This window comes from Sclerotinia sclerotiorum, genomic scaffold (genome assembly GCF_000146945.2).
Source record: "Sclerotinia sclerotiorum 1980 UF-70 scaffold_12 genomic scaffold, whole genome shotgun sequence".
Lineage (NCBI taxonomy): Eukaryota > Fungi > Ascomycota > Leotiomycetes > Helotiales > Sclerotiniaceae > Sclerotinia > Sclerotinia sclerotiorum.
This window is the reverse complement of record NW_001820824.1, coordinates 1,198,726-1,217,876: the sequence shown is the minus strand read 5'-3', so window position 1 is coordinate 1,217,876 and position 19,151 is coordinate 1,198,726. Positions and strand designations below refer to the sequence as shown.

The window sequence follows — 19,151 nt, the reverse complement described above, 5'->3', positions numbered from 1 at the left end:
CAAGGTCAAGCAATTGCCGCAGAAAAAACCATACGAGAGTGAGGTGGCATAGTCATCTTCTTACGCTTCTGCAGGAACAAGATGAAGTATTACCAAATATTTTCATGGGTACAGTTCCAAGACTTCGGGACATGTAGGAAAACCTGAAAAATATCCGGATAAGAACCTCTGAGATTTTTATCCTGGCTTTGATGCGCAGCGCATTCGTCTTTTCGTCTCACATCCTTGACCAAATATTACCCCAGCGTGGCTAACATGCGCCATAAGGTTACATGCTTCGATGCATTTAAGAAAACTTTGTTGATTATACGTACTAATGCGAGATTTCGGCTATATGAAGCTTGGGCTGTTAATCTATAATTGTATCGACCAATAGGAAAAGCGCGATAAGAATTTCTATTTGATTAATCGGTGACTCCGTATTTATTTGCTATTGGTTAATTTTGACCTCTCTTCTCAAATCTCTGCCGTTTAAGATGAATTATTTGTTTATTTCCGCTGTCGATTTCCCGTTGTCGGGAGCATGAGTATCCAGTAAAAGTAAAGGGCGAGAGAAGAAGAGAGAACGGAAAGGTTGGGTTTACTGACTCTATGCTGAGCTTGGCTTAGGTCGCCCGGGTGAACGAATCAAACGCTCACAAAGATTTGATATCTCGACCATCTTCACTGTGCCACCCCCGATACCCCAAACATCAGGTGGGATGATGGCTTTCAGCCGTAGAGTATGTAGTGTAACGACAAGACCGATCACGGCGTTGAGGGTGTCACGTCATCTATCAGATTTTCTTCAATTTTCGCTTGGAATATCCAACTCCGCGTGAGATTGAAGGTTTTTACAGAACAGACTAGCAGTTTTGCAACGAGAACGATCATGCAAGCAGATGAGTGAGCCATGCTGATTTGCTAGGAAGAATGCAACTGGATAATATTTATCAAGTCATCCATCTCGATTACTTTCTTCACCCCTTCTTGAGTTTATGCGAACCTCCAATATCGGAGCCACAAAAATTACTGGAGATATGGAGAGCAAATACAAGCCATTACCTTGTCAGACAATTGACTAGCACATTTAATTGAATATACTATGGGTCATGGACCGGCACCAAGTGTTACTAGTTCGTACTTTTAGTTCACTCCACCTTGATACAAAAAGGACTCTTCCCTCCAGTCTTGCCTTGCTCTTTTGATATATCGTAAACCTCTTATTTTTCTTTTTTGCCTCAATAGACTTTCACTTTGTAAATTTATTCATTTGATACCCCATACCAGTAACAATAATCATGTCTAATCTTCCATCTGAGCCCGAGTTCGAGCAAGCTTACAATGGTTTGTTTTCCATGCATCATTCCAATATCAGAATTGACTGACCTTTTTCTCTTTTAGAGCTTGCCTCAACTCTTGAGAACTCCACCCTCTTCGAAAAGAACCCAGAATACCGTACTGCCCTTAAGATCGTTTCCATTCCTGAAAGAGTTATCCAATTCCGTGTCGTCTGGGAAGATGACAAGAACCAAGTCCAAGTCAACCGCGGATACCGTGTGCAATTCAACAGCGCTCTTGGACCATACAAGGGAGGATTGAGATTCCATCCTACCGTTAATCTCAGTGTTTTGAAGTTCTTGGGTTTCGAGCAAATCTTCAAGAACGCTTTGACTGGATGTAAGTTTCGACCATTCACTACTGTCTGGGTTGGGATCAAGTGAAAGTAACAGGGCGGAAATTATGAAATGGATAAGTTTACTAATTATCTTTTCAATAGTAAACATTGGAGGTGGTAAAGGAGGAGCAGATTTCGATCCAAAGGGCAAATCCGACAACGAAATTCGCAGATTCTGCGTTTCTTTCATGCGTGAATTGAGCAAACATATTGGAGCTGATACCGATGTACCAGCTGGTGATATCAACGTTGGTGGAAGAGAAATCGGTTACCTCTTCGGTGCCTACAAGGCCATTCAAAACAAGTGGGAGGGAGTTCTTACTGGAAAGGGAGGAAGCTGGGGTGGATCTTTGATCAGACCTGAGGCTACTGGTTACGGTCTTGTCTACTATGTCGCACACATGATTCAATACGCTGGTCAAGGATCATTCCAAGGAAAGCGTGTCGCCATCTCCGGATCTGGAAATGTCGCTCAATATGCTGCTCTCAAATGTATCGAACTTGGTGCCACCGTTGTATCTCTCTCCGATTCTCAAGGTTCTTTGATCGCTGAAGGAGATGCATACTTCACTCCAGAAGATGTTGGAAAGATCGCTGAGTTGAAGCTCAAGAGACAATCCCTCACTGCTCTCGAACACGGAGGAAAGTACAAGTACGTTGAGGGTGCTAGACCATGGACACACGTCAAGGTTGATGTTGCACTTCCATGTGCTACCCAAAACGAGGTCAGCAAGGAAGAGGCTGAGGCTTTGGTTGCTAGCGGTGCTAGATACATTGCTGAGGGTTCCAACATGGGATGTACACAAGAGGCTATTGATGTCTTTGAGGCTGAGCGAAAGGAGAAGAAGGGTGAAGCTATCTGGTACGCACCAGGAAAGGCTGCCAACGCTGGTGGTGTTGCTGTTTCCGGTCTTGAGATGGCACAAAACAGTGCTCGTATCAGCTGGACCCAAGAGGAGGTTGATGAAAAACTCAAGGATATCATGAAGAATGCATTCGAGAACGGATTGGAGACTGCCAAGAAATACGTCGAGTCAAAGGATGGTGAATACCCATCCTTGGTTGCAGGTTCAAACATTGCCGGTTTTGTCAAGGTTGCTACTGCTATGCACAACCACGGTGACTGGTGGTAAATGTTTATGAATTTATGAATGAAATGGCGGGATATCCAAAAATGTGTACATATGATGCGGGATTTGCGGGTTGGGTGGGAATTTATTTGCGCGGAAAATTTAGGTAGCCTAAATCTGTACCTTTGATGAAAATGAATTTAAAATAAACGAAGAATAAGTTCTTTCAATGATGATTGATCTTCATGCATTTTGTGATCGAAACCTTTTAGTAAAGGATTTAATGCTTGTTCATATTGCTTGCCTAGGCGAAGCGCTTGGATATCTAAAACGAAGCTACACCGCACCACCAACCAGATTCTATAGCTTTCTCATTACATTTTTGTCTGCTTGTTAGAACCTTTGGCTGCTTCAGAACTTTAATCCTTCCTGCTTTCATTCCGCAAGGTAACAGGAATTTGTTGAAAATCTATCTCTTAGTGTCTTTGGAAGATTCGCAAAAACAAGACATCGCGCACGAGCTCCACAGAGAGTCAATATCTTAAAGGGTTTCAGGCGGGGGCTTTTTGCCTTTTTCAGCATGTATGTAATCGCCATCATAGTTTGCGTCACGAAGAATTTCACACAATTTCATTCTTCTTTGAGTAACGGCAGATTTTGAATGGGCGCCTAAACATTAGCATATTGTACTGAACAATACCTGCTCTACTCCCGTCATTAGAATGTCCGATAGTAATCTAATCCTCCCATGAAAGAATTTGTGTTGGATGTAATACCTATGAGATTAAACTTCGAAGTCGACGTTGGATGTGAAGGATACCATTTTTAACTTCCGGCCCTATGAAATCTAGAAAGGCCTGCAATCTAGCGCCGCGTCCACTCGTACGTGCCTAGTGATTCCGATATGCTTATTTGATATTGCACGAGCAGATACTTTTTTTTTTTTTTGGCTTGATGACCGCGTTGGAACAAGAAAACTTTACGTCCATTGATAGATACGGTCAAATATCATGTGTGAGTTTTTTTGTCTGCATCTTAAAAGGTAGATGCACAAAAAAGTCCCACAAGCCCCAGACGAAGAATGTGTAACGTTACTGTTAAAATCTTCAAAAAGTGCAAATCTCCCGTGTACACTTCTCCAGATAAGTACGAATCCAATTGTCGGGGCTTGTATCCAGTTAAAACTCGGTTTGTGGAGTACATGCTTTCGCATGTACAGAAATTGGATAATCTTCTGCAGATCAACCGCATTACCCCGGATATGTCAGGCGCCTAGAACATTTTCACCATTGGAAGGCATTTAACCCCGGAATCACGTGATAGATTAAAATTTAGTAAGGTTCTGACACCAGGTACAAGATTCCTCCCCAAGAAGTCCACCAATCCAGAGGTTGTACCAGCTCTTAAAGTGTCTGCTCTGTGACGAGTAATCTCCGTGATCAGACTTGGATGTTAAAAAAGAGTCACAGTTGTACCTTGCATTGTTATCACGATTTGACAAGCTTTCCTTTTCGGCTAAATCCTTTCGGTAGAACCTTTCCAGTCATGCAGCCTTGTAACTGTGTGCCTGTAGCTCATGTGGTATCGTGTAACACAGAGACAATGACAAAGCCTTTGGATTTGAATGCGTTGATCCCACTTTTTGATTAACTTAATACTTAAAATTCATCCTTACCCCAGGTGGAATGATGAAACTCAAATACCATTTGCACAAACGTACAATTTCCCCTGATTATGCATTTCAAAAGAGCAGGTGTCTCCCAGGAGAACCAACATATAGCATCTTATGGTCTGGACGCATGGCTTTCGACTGTTCTCATTGCACAAATGATTTGGATTTCATCTCCGATGGCTAATATAATTGTCATGTGAAGTCCAATGAACGTGTTTTGAAGAGCTTCGGAAAAGGACCGAATATTTGGGACCAGCATTGATAGTCCCTTGTATACTCATCTCATGGACTTTTGTATTGAGGCAAATGAGTGAGTGTATCAGGAGCATCATTTGATAGTGTCGCAGGATAGCTTTGGATATAGGAAGGATGAAGGCAGGCAAAGAAATGTCTATAAAGCATCAACGCAGAACTTGAAGAGCACATTCTTCATCACGATCCTTACTACTTCTTGTGCATACTTTTAATTCTATTCCAAGCAATCATGATGTACTCACACCATATCTTACCACTCGGAATTTCCCTCCTTTTGACTATTCCTACCATTAAAGCCCAGTATTTCCTCGCAGCCACGTACGATGCGGCCAATTTCTTTGATGACTTTACATTCTTCACCGCGGCTGATCCAACAGAAGGATATGTTATATATGAACCACTCGCCGCTGCTGAAGAGGCCGGTCTGGTATCGACAGCAAATAATCAGGTATATTTAGGAGTGGATCATACAACACTCAATCCGAGCGGAGGACGCGAGAGCGTCCGATTAAGTAGTAACCAGGCATGGAGTAAAGGTATGAGAATTCCACAAATATAGGCAGAGAGAACACTCATCAGTCAAGGCGTTTTTATCGCAGATATTGAACATATGCCTGCTGGAACCTGTGGGATATGGCCTGCATTCTGGATGTTTGGTCCGAATTGGCCAAATTCAGGGTTAGTTTCCAATGTTTTCAAGTAAAATATAAAGAGTTGACAAATCTCTAGAGAAATTGATATCATCGAGGGAGTCAATCTTGGAACAACTGATACAATAACACTCCACACCGCCGCAGGTTGTACAGTCAGCAACGTAAATTCGCAGAGTGGAACGACCACCCTGACGACGAACTGTAATCAAGACAATGCGGGCACAGGATGTAGTGTTAGTACATCGGTATGTCAAGAGTCAAATGACACTAACTCTTATTATAAAATCTGACCAACGACTCTAGAACAACCTGAATTATGGTACAGGTTTTAATTCAATTGGCGGTGGCGTATATGCGATGCAATGGGCTAGCACTGGCATTTACGTCTGGTTCTGGCCTCGAGATTCCATCCCAGCGGATATTACTGCCAATGACATTGACGTCAGTTCCTGGGGAACTCCTTTAGCAACTTTCACTGGTAGTGGTTGTGATTTTGATACGTCCTTCGCAAATCAAAACATAGTATTCGACACAACATTCTGTGGAAATTGGGCGGGAAGTGTCTGGTCTTCGGGATCTTGTGCTAGTGCGGCATCCACTTGCGATGCTTATGTTGCGCAGAATCCGAGTGCCTTCAGTAATGCATACTGGTTGGTCAATTATGTTCAGGTCTGGCAATAAATGGATAACGGGTGGCAGTCGTTTTTGAATATGCGAGAAAATTGGGTAGTTCTGTACATAGCTTTCTGTAAATACCGTGAAACACTTGCTGAGCACATCGGGGCGGGGCAGAGTATTCATTCTTGTGAATAAAGAATTCTTTTTGTCCATACACAGTACAGAAGGACCTCTTTCCTACTGACTGAGACCTGTAACGATTTAAAAGTGGTGAATCATATCAATACTCGTAAGACGGTGAAATGACCATGCTTCCAGTGAAGACATAATGATGACACTCTCAGATACCTCTCTCTCCAAAATCTACTTCTCCATGTTGACCTCAGTTTGATTGGCTTCTTTCCTATGGAAGAGGGATTAATTCGTCCCGGGGTTGACATACCCATGCTTGATCCCTAATTTCATGATGATAGTCAAGAGGGGAGGTATGAGCAAGCCCGTGGTACAATTTTCACTGGGGATCATCTGAGTTTCTGTACGGCCCACTTCTCATGTTCGGGGCATCTATATAAGCTAGACTGATCACTGGGTAGTCATGCAGGACAACCAGGTAACTAGCCCAAGGTGTATGGAATTGGTGCTGGTGAGAGTAATATCAAGGACCGTGAGGAATTCCTTCAACTTCAGCCTCAACCATGGCTCCAAATCCGTTCAATTTGTGAAGATAATATACAAAATAAAATTTTTACGTCAATCATTGAATACTCAAGCCAGAGATATTCGATGTCACGACGTTGAGAGAAGGTTTGGCATCTGAGCTTGTTTTGTGGAGCTCATTTCAAGTCCTCATAAGCTTAATTATCCAAGCTTAACAACCCTGATAAGTACACAGAGTTATGCACCACTCTTGCACCATCACCAGCGTCTGCACGCAAAACATTCATCCTCTCCCTAAAAGAATCGAAACATCACGAAAGTCCGTCGAATAATAATATATGCCAAATTAATTAGCAGTCAATCTACGGATCTGCGAACAAATCCTTGGGATTGTTCGTAATGCTCAGTCGTCAGAATGTCTGGTTCAAATCCAAAGCGACAATCTGCGGCCACACAAAGCTCAATCTAGGCGTTTTCTGGCTGCAACAATTCACGTCGCACAGGAGACTCACGACGGCTAAGGAAAATACTTTATGAATGCGAAAGTCGAACTTAGAAGCTCCTTTGCCCAGTTTGTGGTGGAATACCCGGAGAAAGTTCGTTCGAGCAAGTAACACGAAAGCCCTAGTGCGATATGTGCGATGCACTCGAGACACATGGAAATATATGAGATATGCGGGTGGGATGAAAGAAAGTATTGGCATCGCATTGATTTGCGGTGGCTGTGAACCAATGTTGACTGCTGCATAAGACACTTTTAGCATGCGCAGAAGAGCGGAACATCTTGATGCCGTTTCCCCAAGTCCAAGGTATTGTCATGTCGGATACGATTCATTGCTATGTATTGGTTTACTGAATTTGACGACTACTACTCTTCATTTTTAGGCTCAACCATCTTCTGCAATTACTCTTCGCCTGTTTTGTTTCTAAAGTTTCTATTAAACCACAACTGCACGATTACCCTCACATCATTTCGCCCTTCTATCGACTCGCGAGTCTTGTCTTATACTCCTCACAACTCAATCGAATCCCCTCCTCCAAATCTACTTTTGCTTCATATCCCAGGATCCTTTTCGCCTTTTCACCACTCGCATACCTTACGGCACAAGCATCATTCACGCTACCTCTACTCAGAGTAGGTTCCTTCGACCCAGTTAACCACGTCGCCACCTCTGCCAATAAACCCGCCACCCAAGCTAAATTTTCCGGTATCGTCACTTCATAAGATGGGATATGTCCGAATTCCTTCCATACAGCTATGCTGAAATCTCGGAATGTGATGGGCGTATTGTTTTGTATGAAGAAGATCTCTCCGGCAGCAGTGGGTGTCTTCAGAAGGAGATTCTCAGCTGCAAGAATATGAGCATCCGCAACATTTGAAACATAGGTTATATCCCAGAGATTATCGGCAGATCCAATAATGAAGGGAGTCTCCCGTTTTGCTATACAGGCATGGATAGGCGGGATAAGCTGGTGGTCACCCGGACCCGTAAGGACTGATTGCCGGAGGATACATGTTGAGAAGGTAGGTGAATTTGCTGCTAGGACAATTGCCTCAGCCTCAGCCTTTTATTCGAGTCAGCCAAGTAGCCCTCCAAATCTATGAATGATTACCTTTGATTCGCCATATATTGATGATTTTTTTGGCTGTGGGCCATCTTTCATCGATGTTTGGATAGGGATGTGACCAATCATCTACCACACAACAACAGCTACTTGTATACACAAATGCACCTATTCCAGCATCTCGCGTGGCATTCAATACATTATGAGCCCCCTCAACATTGATTTGTTGTACTTTCTTCTCTATCCTACGATGGTATCTTTCACTCAAATGGGGAACTATTCCCGCCGTATGTATAACGACGTCTGGTTTGACATGCAAGAGAACTCTTGCTAAATCCTCTGGGTGTAGAATATCGCATACCACATAGTCGATATTGGATGGTACTTTCCAACCCTTTTTGGGATCAGAGGTATCGTCAGAAATGTCCAGAATTGTGGTCAAACAAGGAGGGTATTTTTCGTGAAGGGCATTCACAATTGCTGATCCAACAAACCCAAGACCACCAGTGACTATGGCTCTCCGAATCTCCATATTTGGAAGCAGTCGTCTCTAGAAGTAATGCGAGTTCAGGGTTAGAGGTAATGTAGATAAACAGGAGAGAACCTCTTGGTAAATGCGGGAAATCGTCCTGCGAGGTACTACCTATGTCTCACAATATGATGGTCAAACCTTCCTAACGCGGAGATAGCTCCGAGTCCACGTCCTCCTTATATCTCAATTCATGCCCATTCACCCTTCCTTCTCCTTTTGTGAATGAAGCGGAACTGACAAGCAGATGACGAATGATCATGGGGAATATTTTTCGCTGTGTAGACAACAGTAGATGATGACATTATACTGTATTGGCACACAAAAACGATCTATGAGCTCATAATGCTCTGGGGGTTTGAATTTGAGCGCGATTAGATAATCGTATACTAGGGCGTATTTATTGTCTTTTTGAGCGATACTATCTGATTGAAACATTATTTCCAAGTTTAATCTTTGGTATCGGTTTGATGAATAATTAAATCTATGTCCTGTGTCCTGTGTTCCCTATTCTCTATTCTCTATTCTGTAGTCGCTAGATCTCTAGATCTCTTCTATGTTCATTCCCTCCCATGTTCCACGTTCTACCCCACAACAGCAACAGGGCTGATAGTGGAGCGCAGCGCTTGTCTTAGAAACGAAAACGCCCTGTAATTCGGTCAAAGAATCGCTGGGAATTCCCAGCCACACACTAAATCTATGACTAATGTAAATATTTGTTTGCGCCTCAACCCGCTCAATTAAGGTTAACCTCGACTTTTTCATTCAACGTTTGTCAGTCTTCAACACCAGGATGCACTTTACTCAAGTCTTTGCACGACTTCGGACACTTCGTTTAACAGGAGAGATTGATAACCATTGAAATATGACACCTAATAGTAGCAAAGATGATGGAGATCATCCTCATTCTGATGATACAACATCTCACACGAGCTTAGGAAAGAGGTCTCGTGATCAAATGGAACGACCACAAAAGATACCAGCTTCAATAAAGTCATGTAATGAATGTAGACAACAAAAAGTATGTATTCACGCTCTCTGAAGCTATCTTACTGACATACCTCTCTAGCTTGGTTGTAATGTTGAAAAGGAACCATTCAAGGCATGTTGTAGATGCACTCGTCTTGGTATTCAATGCAAATTAGACTCGGATTTCAAAAGGGTGGCAAAGAGGCAGTATGATGATTCTAAAATTAATTCTGTTGCTACATACTAATAAATCTTCAGCAAACATGCCGAGATGCAAAAAGAAATAGAGGAATTGAGGGAATTGGTCGCAAAACAATCAGCACAACTTGCTGCAGCAAATTCCCCTGAAAATTCAGAAAAGGAAAATATTGCCTCGTCTTCTACAGAATCGAAACCAAAAGATCAAAAGATTGATGACATTTTAGTTTCTGGTGAACAACTTTCTTTCTTATTTGATCAGTTGAGTCTCTTCGTGTATTAGTTTGCCCGACTCAAACTCATTCTTTTCATATAGGTATTTCTCTCGATATCATCATATATGTCCAATTCTTGATCCTAATCAAACATGCGATCAAATGTTCGCTCAAGACCCAGTACTTGGGTGGGGAATCGTTCTTGTATCAGCTAGACGTTATCCACATGATCCCACTTTGGTATTAAACCTATCAAAGGCATATATGAAATTTTTATGGAACTCTATATCCGATATGCCTCAAAGAGCATCATCTATCAAAGCTCTCGCATTATTATGTACTTGGCCTGTACCTTTGATTCGAGGTTTCACAAAAAGTAGGAATGATAAAGCTTCAGCTACCATGGGGTTAAGTGAATTGGATCCAACATCCATGTTAAGTGGAATCATGATGCAAATTTCTCTTCAAATGGGGATGCATCGTCCTCGTCATGCACAGGATTTCCTCAAACAGACGAGAGATGTATCCGAAGCTGAACTGAGGGATAGAAAGTTGACATGGGCGATATGTAATATTGTTTCTCAAAGGTTTGCGTTTGCCTCGATATTTCTTACCATGGGCTTGACCGACTAATATTCAAACTAGCGTGTCAACCGCAAATGGTCAACCCACAATAACCATTTATGACTGGGGACTTGGAGATGGTCTTGAACAAAATTCCGAAATACTTCCTCCTGGTATCAAACATCGGTTAAAGATTGAGAAGTTTTGTCAAAAGGTTTCGAAAAAATTATATGGGAACAGTTCCGAGGTGACGGGAGTTTTATCCGATATAGATGAACAAATATCAGTTACTAGTATGCTTGAACGTCAATATCAACAACTAGAAGCCGAGAGCGTTTCGTTCTCGTGTAAGTACATCCCTTAGTCGCATTTTTTCTTGTCCTTGTCACTCACAATTTTAGCACTGAATAAATTATACTTACTTGCAGCTCGACTTCATCTGCACACGTTCGCATTTTATATCCCGGAGTTCTCCCGAAATCATTTAGCTGCCCTGTCTTCAGCCTACAACTCCGCGATAAAATTCATTCAAGCTTTACTTGACTATGATCTTCATTCTGAAGCAATTCTTCCTTATTGCTCGTATTACATTCTCAAAAACTTAATTTGCGCATCATGTGTCCTACTAAAGATATTAAACAGTACATACGCTATGCAGTTCGATAGTACACAAGGGAGATCTCTCTTCAATGCCGCAATTCTGGCAGCGAGATCAACAAGTTTAGCTACAAATGATTTTTCAGATCGCATTGCTGAGGCTCTAGCCAGAATGTGGAGAAGTGCAGGGTCAGGAGATTTGAATCGACGACGCGAGGATTTTTCTCCTATAGATATTAAAATTCAATCTAGATTGTCTATCAGTCATGTCCATGATTGCTTCTTACGCTGGAGAAAGACTATTAATCCTCCCGCCACTATTAAAAGTAGTAAGTTTTCTCTCAGAGTCCAGGGCAGTTTCTACTCCCTTGTCATAAATTCTTGAATGATACTAACTTCCGAATAGTCTCGGAAAACAATCGCAACCACCACATGAACAATTCCGAGACTTCATACAATAATATTAATGGAGATGTATCTCAACAAGATCAGGGTGCTACCGCAACATATTTCCAGCCGGGCTCATTAGAAGAAGCGATGAACTTTCCGCCCATGATTGCTGATTTTGATTTATTGAATTCGTTGGATTGGAATTTCGATGAAAATTTGCTTGCGGCGTGGACATGAGAAAGTAATCTTTTCTGCAATACGGCGATGCCTTTAGGCATGAAGCGGGTTTGCGGTGCTTATTTTCAGACGAAGGTGCTATCAATCCTAGCACTAATGGGATGGCTAGAAGCTCACCCTGGCGTTATCAATAAGACCAAATGATTATATACGGGGACTGGGGTGTGTAGTCGTTTGAAGTGGCTTAATTGGTACATAGGACGAAGAAGCAGAGTTGTTAATGGAACTAGCCATCAATGGACAATTTGAGGAAATATATACTTAGAGATGCCGACACGCAACAATAGGTCATGGGAGACGAGGAACTTTCTCCTTGGTATCACTATTGTAATTATTCAAAAATTGGAAAATTGGAAAAACAAAAAGATCTTAACCTCAATTCTCCATGTCCTGCGAATTCATTCCCTTGTAAGTTGCACCATTCTCAGTTATCCCCTACCTCACCGAGCGCCCTCAACTCCAGCAGCTTAACTCCGTACCTAGAAAGTTTTCGACCACTCTCTATTTCTCCTCCTTTTTTTCATGGCCGTAAAAACCACCACGCCAATATAAAACAATCCCATAAATGCCGCAATAACTCCATAGGCAATCTCTCCATTCTTCGTATTAGAAGCCAATTTCAAACCCAAGCCACCATTAATCACCGCGAGAACAATTATTATCCTACCATACCATAGATGGATATATCCAAACATTCCGCGACGTTGAGCTCGCATGTATCTCCAGTGATGGATGAGGCCTAGGAAGGGCTGTATGAAGAATAAAATTACTAATATGATGCCGAAGATCATGTGTGTTGTGTTTGTGATCTGATTGTTATGTGAGTTATGAGTTGGGAAGATACGAAGGATCATAAAGGGGGAAAGACTCACAATTGTGCCGAGATTTGGAGTGACGGAAGCGCTTGTAATCGCTGAGTTTCCAGAGCCTTGTGATGAAGCCCCGGAACCAGAACCAGAACCTGACGAGCTAGACCCAGACCCAGAATCAGAAGTCGATGTCGGGTTATTAAATCCACTTGTATCCGTACCCGTAGCAGTAGCCCAAGGAGGAGTACCCGTAAAAGTAGCACTTCCAAACCCACCAAACTGTCTCTTAGTAATTTCATCAATAACAGTACGCCGAGCAAGATTCGGTCCGAATGATCCATATCTCAATCCAGCAAGTTTGATTCCTAATCCTAGACCTGCGATCAAGAAGATAAATGAGATGATTTGGAGACTAGCGTGAAGCCAGGGTCTACCGAAGATTCGCATGGAGAGTGCTCCGAGAGGGAAGAGTAATACTACGGTTATTCCCATGATTATTCCGTGCGCCATATCGTATGATTGGATTCGAGAAGGTCCGCTAGATGTAGATGAGCTTGATGAGGTTGAAGAAGAGCCGTCACTAGATGAAGAAGAAGTTGTAGCTGCAGAAGTCGAGGAAAAGGGATTCGAATCAGAATCTAGCTGGGCTTGGGAAAGATCAAATGTAAAGGAGCGATGATTCGAACCCGAATGTTGAGATATAGATTTTGAGGTATCGGAAGAATCGAGTGCGGAGCCAGAATTCCACGCCGCTATCCAATTTGACGATGTGGATGTTGTGGATGATAATTTAGAGCTGCAGCTTGTGCAGAGGACATTGGCCACCATGTTTCCGTCTAAAATGCCACTTCCTGCAAGTAATTTAATAGTCATACTACTATCGTACTTAGGTTCAACATGTCCTGTGCCTTTTCGAGGAGAGAGAGTCACGTTTCCAGTGCCATCAGCATACATCACGAAGATGGTACTTCCGGACATTTGAGAACCAATGCCTAGAGCGACCCATTGGTATGAAGTAGGAGCTACGAGTTGGAAGTAGACATTGTTTGAATTACTTGAGGATATTCCGACTGAGTAAGAGGGGCCTCCGGAGCTAGTAGAATATGTTGCGAGAGAGGAAGTTGTGGGAACTAGGATTTGCATTAGAGGGATTTGTCCAAGCTTGGCGTTGAAGGGTACATACTGATGCTTATGACTGAAGCTAGGAACGGCAAATGGCTAAGTAACTTCATGTTGTAAACATTCAAATATAATCTATTCACAGTAAAATATCAACATCAGAGTAATGGAAAAAAAGTGTTTTGGAAAAGGGATTGTTGGGTCTTAAATATCCCAGATAGCAAAAGGATGTCAAAGAAGCAAAATCACAAGGAAAAGGTTGGGGAAATATAGCTGCAAGTATAAGTTACACAAGCTGATTATAACATGGCGCCCGCGGCTTGGTATCCCGCCGAAATTCAACCAACCAAAATCTATCGAGATAAAGAAATGTATTTGAAACAGACACGCAACTGAGCTGACTTACCCGCTTCTTCGTACTTGAAGTATAGGTTATCCACGAATTTACATATATTAGCATCTTGGTTGTGCGATTCAACAGTTGGTGTTTTTATTAAAACCTAACATCAAAATATCCTATGAGAAACTGATGGGATTTACAGGTCGTGCGCCGCTTTCTTTACGTCAGATTGCTCAGCCGAACTTAAAAATATCATATAGGGACAGTCATTGCTTTTGTGCAAACTACTTACTGGAAGTTGTGAGTGAGACGTATCGATACAGCCAAGTGATCTCAGTATTTATTGAGCTTGTCTATTAGTTTGTGTACATGATCATGACGATGTGGATGGATGAGAGAATATTGATTGCGCGTCCCATGCATCCATCAAGGAAGTATGAGATATACGGCTGGAACGCGAGGCGGTGTTAAAGGTTTGTGTAACGTAGAGTTTAAGGTAGGCTGTGGAAGCTGATATATCGGGGTTTTGTATTGGGGAAGTCCGAGTCAACAAAGCCCTTTTGTGTGGAAAGTGATCCGATGTGTCCAATTAGCTAGATTCAAGTTTTTGATGAGGCAAAGTATTTGACAAAATGGAAGAAAACATAAAATACTTAACGTTGAACGTGATGAAGGCATTAGAGAGGCCGATTGACTGAACCAGGAGCTACGTTGAAACTGCCAGAAATTTCCAATCAGAATGCGAAACATGTCAAGCAAGCCCTACCTATCTATAGTTCACCTGCGAAGAATATCAAGCAATTCGACGCGATTATGGACCGAGTGAAAAGAGGGATACAAAGTGCTGCGAAAAACGGCGGAAAGATAAATATAAAACCTGAAAGTCTAGGGATACTTCAAATAGAAGACCTAACCAGGCCAACGAAACAAAAGAGCATGATCATGAGCATTGACCGCAAGGAGGTAAAAGGGTCGATCAAATGTCATAATGCCTCACTTGATATGCACAAGTATAGTCTAATCCGTAGCCATACGGATTTAGTTCTCTCTTTTCCTCGCAATCTCGTTATACCATTCATTCTCACTGCTAATCCATGAACAGCTACCCTACCCAACACAGTGTCATTAATCCATTTTCCCGGCCTTGGTAGAAATACCATGTCTCACCTTCGACACTCAAGATTTAACGTCATAAGCTCAGAGAGGTGCGGTGCGAGCCACGCGATGCCAGCCGAACTAAATGGTCCCAAGTTGTTCCCGGGCTTATTCCAAACAAGGCAATGCCTCGTACCTGGGCGATGCACAAAGACGTCGAGTCTGGCGCGTCTTCTATACTCAATATATCCCATCCACGGAATTTGGAGATGTCGATCTTCATCCATAGGGGTCTCCTCCGAATCCTCTGTCTCCTATCTTTCCATCCAGTAGGCGCCCTTTTTTAATTTCCCAACTCAATATTCTCTTCTTTCTAGACGCCCGGAAATTGCCTCCAGCTCTTTCATAAGAGCATCCAACGATTCGCGTGCTTTCCTGATATTCTCTTCCTCTGCTTTCCTCCTCTCTTCCGCCTCTTGTGCTTCAGAGCATTTTGGAGCTTCGCTTGCACTCGATCCTCTCCTATATGAATACCGTCGTTCCCGTTTTCTCTCGTAGGTATAGTTGTCTGTTGCCTCCCATCTTTTATATTCCACATTAGGCCTCACTTTTTGAAATTGGCGATCGTAAACATTTCGCTGATCTCTGTCGGATAAGACTTCGTATGCCGTTCTGACCTTTTAAAGATTAGCTCTTCAAGGTTCCTGCGAACCACTTCTCAACGCTCCTGCTTCATCAGACAAAACAAAACCGACCTTCACAAATTCCTTTGTTGGTCCTCCATTATTTTTATCGGGATGGTGGGTTCTAGCCAATGCGAAGAAGGCGTTCTTGATATCCTGTGCAACAGCATTATAAGAAACCCCGAGGGTTTCGTAATGGTCCGGTAACGATTGATCCATTCTTTAAACCTGGGGAAAAGATCACTTTGGGGGATCGGTATTTGACTGCCATTCTGGCTGGGATCCACTCTTGGAAACTGCAAACTCGAATTCTTGTTGTGACCCGCAACTCTGCATGAGCGTGTGGCGATCATGGTACGTGTCAATGCTCTATTGAGACGGGGTAAATTCAAGAGGTAGCAAACATAACAAATGTTGGTTCGGTACTAATTTTGCAGCATGATGTGAAGAACTTTCTCGGGAAAGAACCAATAGAGAAAGGAAGGGTAACTCTCAACTCACTGCTAAATTCTCTTTAGGCTACAACTTTCTCTATCGCTTGATATAAGGCATGGGACCAGATTGAGTGGTACGTTAGATAATTGATTGAATTCGAAGTTGGCATAACAACCCTCCTCCATTACTTATGGATAGGAAGTAGCGAAACTCCACCATACTATGCGAACGTTGTGATGTCATAGCATCGGCTACTTTTAAACATAGTCACAGAGCTCAGTGATAGCACCTATTTAGATATTTGAGAGCAAAGATGCTAACATTCCGAGACCTCAACCTACCTATGATGGTTGCAACATGAGACATTGTCGTCCGATATTGCTAAGTGACATTGATCTTCCTGCTCTTCTAGCGATTGCTAGAATCCAACATGCATCTTCATTTTGATAGGCTTTGATTTCTATTATTCCCAAGGAAGAGTGCTGGTGTTTTTAACGGCTCATGATGATAACCAAACAACCAGTTTGTCTTGTTCGGAAGGTCTGGGCCCAAAATTTTGTCTAGTCCTCCTGTATCTAGAACCCCAGATTCGATCAAGTGCGCGTCTCGTGATTCGAAGTGTATGTTTCACGAGAGCTTCTCCAGCGGTGTTGCCATTCAACCTCTGAGCAGTCTTTCGACCTTTGACAAACTCTGGAATCCATCAATTCCCCTTACTTAGCAGCCATAATTTTGCGCCAGATCTCCCATACCACGCCTGGATTTTGCTTTATGTTGTTTGTAGTTCTGGAATCGTGCTCTGTGGAAATGCGTTACCTGCCGTTAAATGTCAATTTATGCTACGAGTGATCAAAGGAGGTAATGTCCCATGTAGGAGTACGCATTATGACAAATGGTAACCAGGGCGTGCCTACCAGATTTCTCTAAGCAGCCGATCGCTTTCCATGAAGAGTCTTAATACATCCCCTATACAATTGGACGTCTGAGTCTCGCAGTAGGTATGCTAACTTCCGTCTGACCTGCGCGCAAGTGTTATGCCACCATCTGATCAAATCGAGCCGACGAATTTGGCACAGAATGTTCCGAACAAAGATTGCAGATGATGCTCGCGACCTGGGAAGAGAACATCGTTTAAAGAAAACTCCGACGAGTAGTTGCCTTTTGTGTATAAGATTTGGAAAGGGCGTTCAGCGCTGCAGTTGATCAGAGATCGCATAGAGCGCCGTCATTATCGTGGCTTCCAGGAATAGACATGTGAGAAGACGTATTTAATTCTGAAGAAAGGCCCTAGAGGAAGATGACTGCCTACCATTAAATACATACCGAGAGTAAAAGTGGTATCCAAGTACCACCGGAAAAGTATGAAGTTACACGGAGTAGTATCTCCTCCCACTCTTCATCGATAAGCTTCTTCCGGTGAGATTCCGGCAATGATTACTAAGCGATAACTAAATATTTCCTCCTTCACCCCTCTGTTTATCATTACATAGTACGTACTATCATGGTGTAGAGCGCGAGAATAATTACCTATTTAAATAGAGAATCATGACCGAAAAACAAGCTACAAATGCCTTGGGAATTTCACCCCCGCTGATAAATTCAGCTAATCCTGTAAGTCTATCTCTCCACCCCACCACCGAGCTCATATCAGAATTCCACGGCGCTATACCTACAATCTTACCGAAGCCCTTTTTTTTAACTTCTTAAAAATAAATTGAATGTAGCTCCCTAACGGGATAGCCAAATATTACAGGTCATCGTGGAATTAAGAGCTGATCGTCATCACTAGTGGGCAACAAGTAAAGGCGACCTCCTTGCCCTTTACAGTAGTCCTCATACAGGTGCTGTTACCGTCAGAACGTCACTTCTCAATCCATTTCCACATGCTTCACAGCTCCACCAATACACATTTTTTGATCCTAAATCTAACTCAACCTGCGCTTCAATTTCTGAAGGCCGAAGTAATATCATTCCAGGCGAGACAAATAGCCTAAACACACTCGGTTACTCACCCATATCTCTGGACTCATATTTGGATATCGTTCTTGAACTTGCAAAGGATGAAAGTTTTCAGCTTCTTACTCCCAAACCATGGATAATTTCCGTTACTGGTTCAGCTGAAGAAGTTGCCGAATGCTATAGGCATGTTTTACGACAACATGGAAAAGCCAATCTCAACCTCATGATGGAAATCAACCTTTCATGTCCAAATATTGTGGGAAAGCCACCTCCTGCTTATAACGAGGAAGCTATGGCCTCATATATAAAGGTCATAAGAGGTGTAAAAGCCGAGGCGCCCAACAGCATTCACGTAGGCATCAAAACCCCACCTTACACATATTCCGAGCAATTTAGGAACTTGATTTCTGCATTGGAATCTGGAGCCTCGCTTGATGGAGGAATTCCCATATCATTTATCACAGCAACCAATACTCTTGGCTCATGTTTGGTAATTGATGAATCCGGAAACCCTGTACTAGGTTCTTCGAGTGGCGAAGGTATTGGTGGAATGGCTGGTGATGCATTACATCCAATCGCATTAGGAAATGTTAGGACAATCCGAAAAATGTTGGATGCGTCGCCCATCAAGGGTGTAAGGAACATGGAGATAATTGGTGTTGGAGGAGTGAAGGACAGTCCTAGTTTTACCAGAATGCGTATTGTTGGTGCGTCGATAGTGGGTGTGGGGACGGCATTGGGTAGAGAGGGCGTAGGTATCTTTGAGCAGATCCTTTCTGGGTTGAAGGAAGAAGTTTTGACATAATCTTCAATCAATATCATGTCTTGACATGGCTGAAATTTCACAATGTCAAGAGGTTACGC

General features: G+C 42.7%; 8 protein-coding genes across 8 annotated transcripts; 5 read left to right on the top strand and 3 right to left on the bottom strand.

Annotated features, from left to right (window-relative positions):
- Nucleotides 1-1,280: 1,280 nt before the first annotated feature.
- SS1G_09120 (NADP-specific glutamate dehydrogenase) lies at nt 1,281-2,790 on the top strand (the record flags this gene model as incomplete). The annotated part of the gene is made up of 3 exons (XM_001590305.1): nt 1,281-1,326; nt 1,384-1,659; nt 1,760-2,790. 3 exons carry the CDS (start codon nt 1,281-1,283, stop codon nt 2,788-2,790), a joined length of 1,353 nt encoding a protein of 450 aa, XP_001590355.1.
- A 1,018-nt stretch (nt 2,791-3,808) lies between these two features.
- SS1G_09119 (predicted protein) lies at nt 3,809-4,003 on the top strand (the record flags this gene model as incomplete). The annotated part of the gene is made up of 1 exon (XM_001590304.1): nt 3,809-4,003. One exon carries the CDS (start codon nt 3,809-3,811, stop codon nt 4,001-4,003), a length of 195 nt encoding a protein of 64 aa, XP_001590354.1.
- An 883-nt stretch (nt 4,004-4,886) lies between these two features.
- Nucleotides 4,887-5,988, top strand: SS1G_09118 (hypothetical protein; the record flags this gene model as incomplete). Its single annotated transcript, XM_001590303.1, has 4 exons — nt 4,887-5,190; nt 5,239-5,332; nt 5,384-5,552; nt 5,611-5,988. 4 exons carry the CDS (start codon nt 4,887-4,889, stop codon nt 5,986-5,988), a joined length of 945 nt encoding a protein of 314 aa, XP_001590353.1.
- A 1,575-nt stretch (nt 5,989-7,563) lies between these two features.
- Nucleotides 7,564-8,680, bottom strand: SS1G_09117 (hypothetical protein; the record flags this gene model as incomplete). Its single annotated transcript, XM_001590302.1, has 2 exons — nt 7,564-8,024; nt 8,197-8,680. 2 exons carry the CDS (start codon nt 8,678-8,680, stop codon nt 7,564-7,566), a joined length of 945 nt encoding a protein of 314 aa, XP_001590352.1.
- Nucleotides 8,681-9,542: 862 nt separating this feature from the next.
- SS1G_09116 (hypothetical protein) lies at nt 9,543-11,847 on the top strand (the record flags this gene model as incomplete). The annotated part of the gene is made up of 7 exons (XM_001590301.1): nt 9,543-9,698; nt 9,747-9,853; nt 9,905-10,120; nt 10,161-10,646; nt 10,705-10,974; nt 11,266-11,549; nt 11,627-11,847. The coding sequence occupies 7 exons, from the start codon at nt 9,543-9,545 to the stop codon at nt 11,845-11,847; spliced, it is 1,740 nt and encodes a 579-aa protein (XP_001590351.1).
- Nucleotides 11,848-12,326: 479 nt separating this feature from the next.
- SS1G_09115 (hypothetical protein) lies at nt 12,327-14,235 on the bottom strand (the record flags this gene model as incomplete). Its single annotated transcript, XM_001590300.1, has 3 exons — nt 12,327-12,446; nt 12,720-13,874; nt 14,182-14,235. 3 exons carry the CDS (start codon nt 14,233-14,235, stop codon nt 12,327-12,329), a joined length of 1,329 nt encoding a protein of 442 aa, XP_001590350.1.
- Nucleotides 14,236-15,566: 1,331 nt separating this feature from the next.
- On the bottom strand, nt 15,567-16,112 carry SS1G_09114 (predicted protein; the record flags this gene model as incomplete). Its single annotated transcript, XM_001590299.1, has 2 exons — nt 15,567-15,887; nt 15,966-16,112. The coding sequence occupies 2 exons, from the start codon at nt 16,110-16,112 to the stop codon at nt 15,567-15,569; spliced, it is 468 nt and encodes a 155-aa protein (XP_001590349.1).
- A 1,761-nt stretch (nt 16,113-17,873) lies between these two features.
- Nucleotides 17,874-19,092, top strand: SS1G_09113 (hypothetical protein; the record flags this gene model as incomplete). Its single annotated transcript, XM_001590298.1, has 2 exons — nt 17,874-17,939; nt 18,118-19,092. The coding sequence occupies 2 exons, from the start codon at nt 17,874-17,876 to the stop codon at nt 19,090-19,092; spliced, it is 1,041 nt and encodes a 346-aa protein (XP_001590348.1).
- Nucleotides 19,093-19,151: the final 59 nt, after the last annotated feature.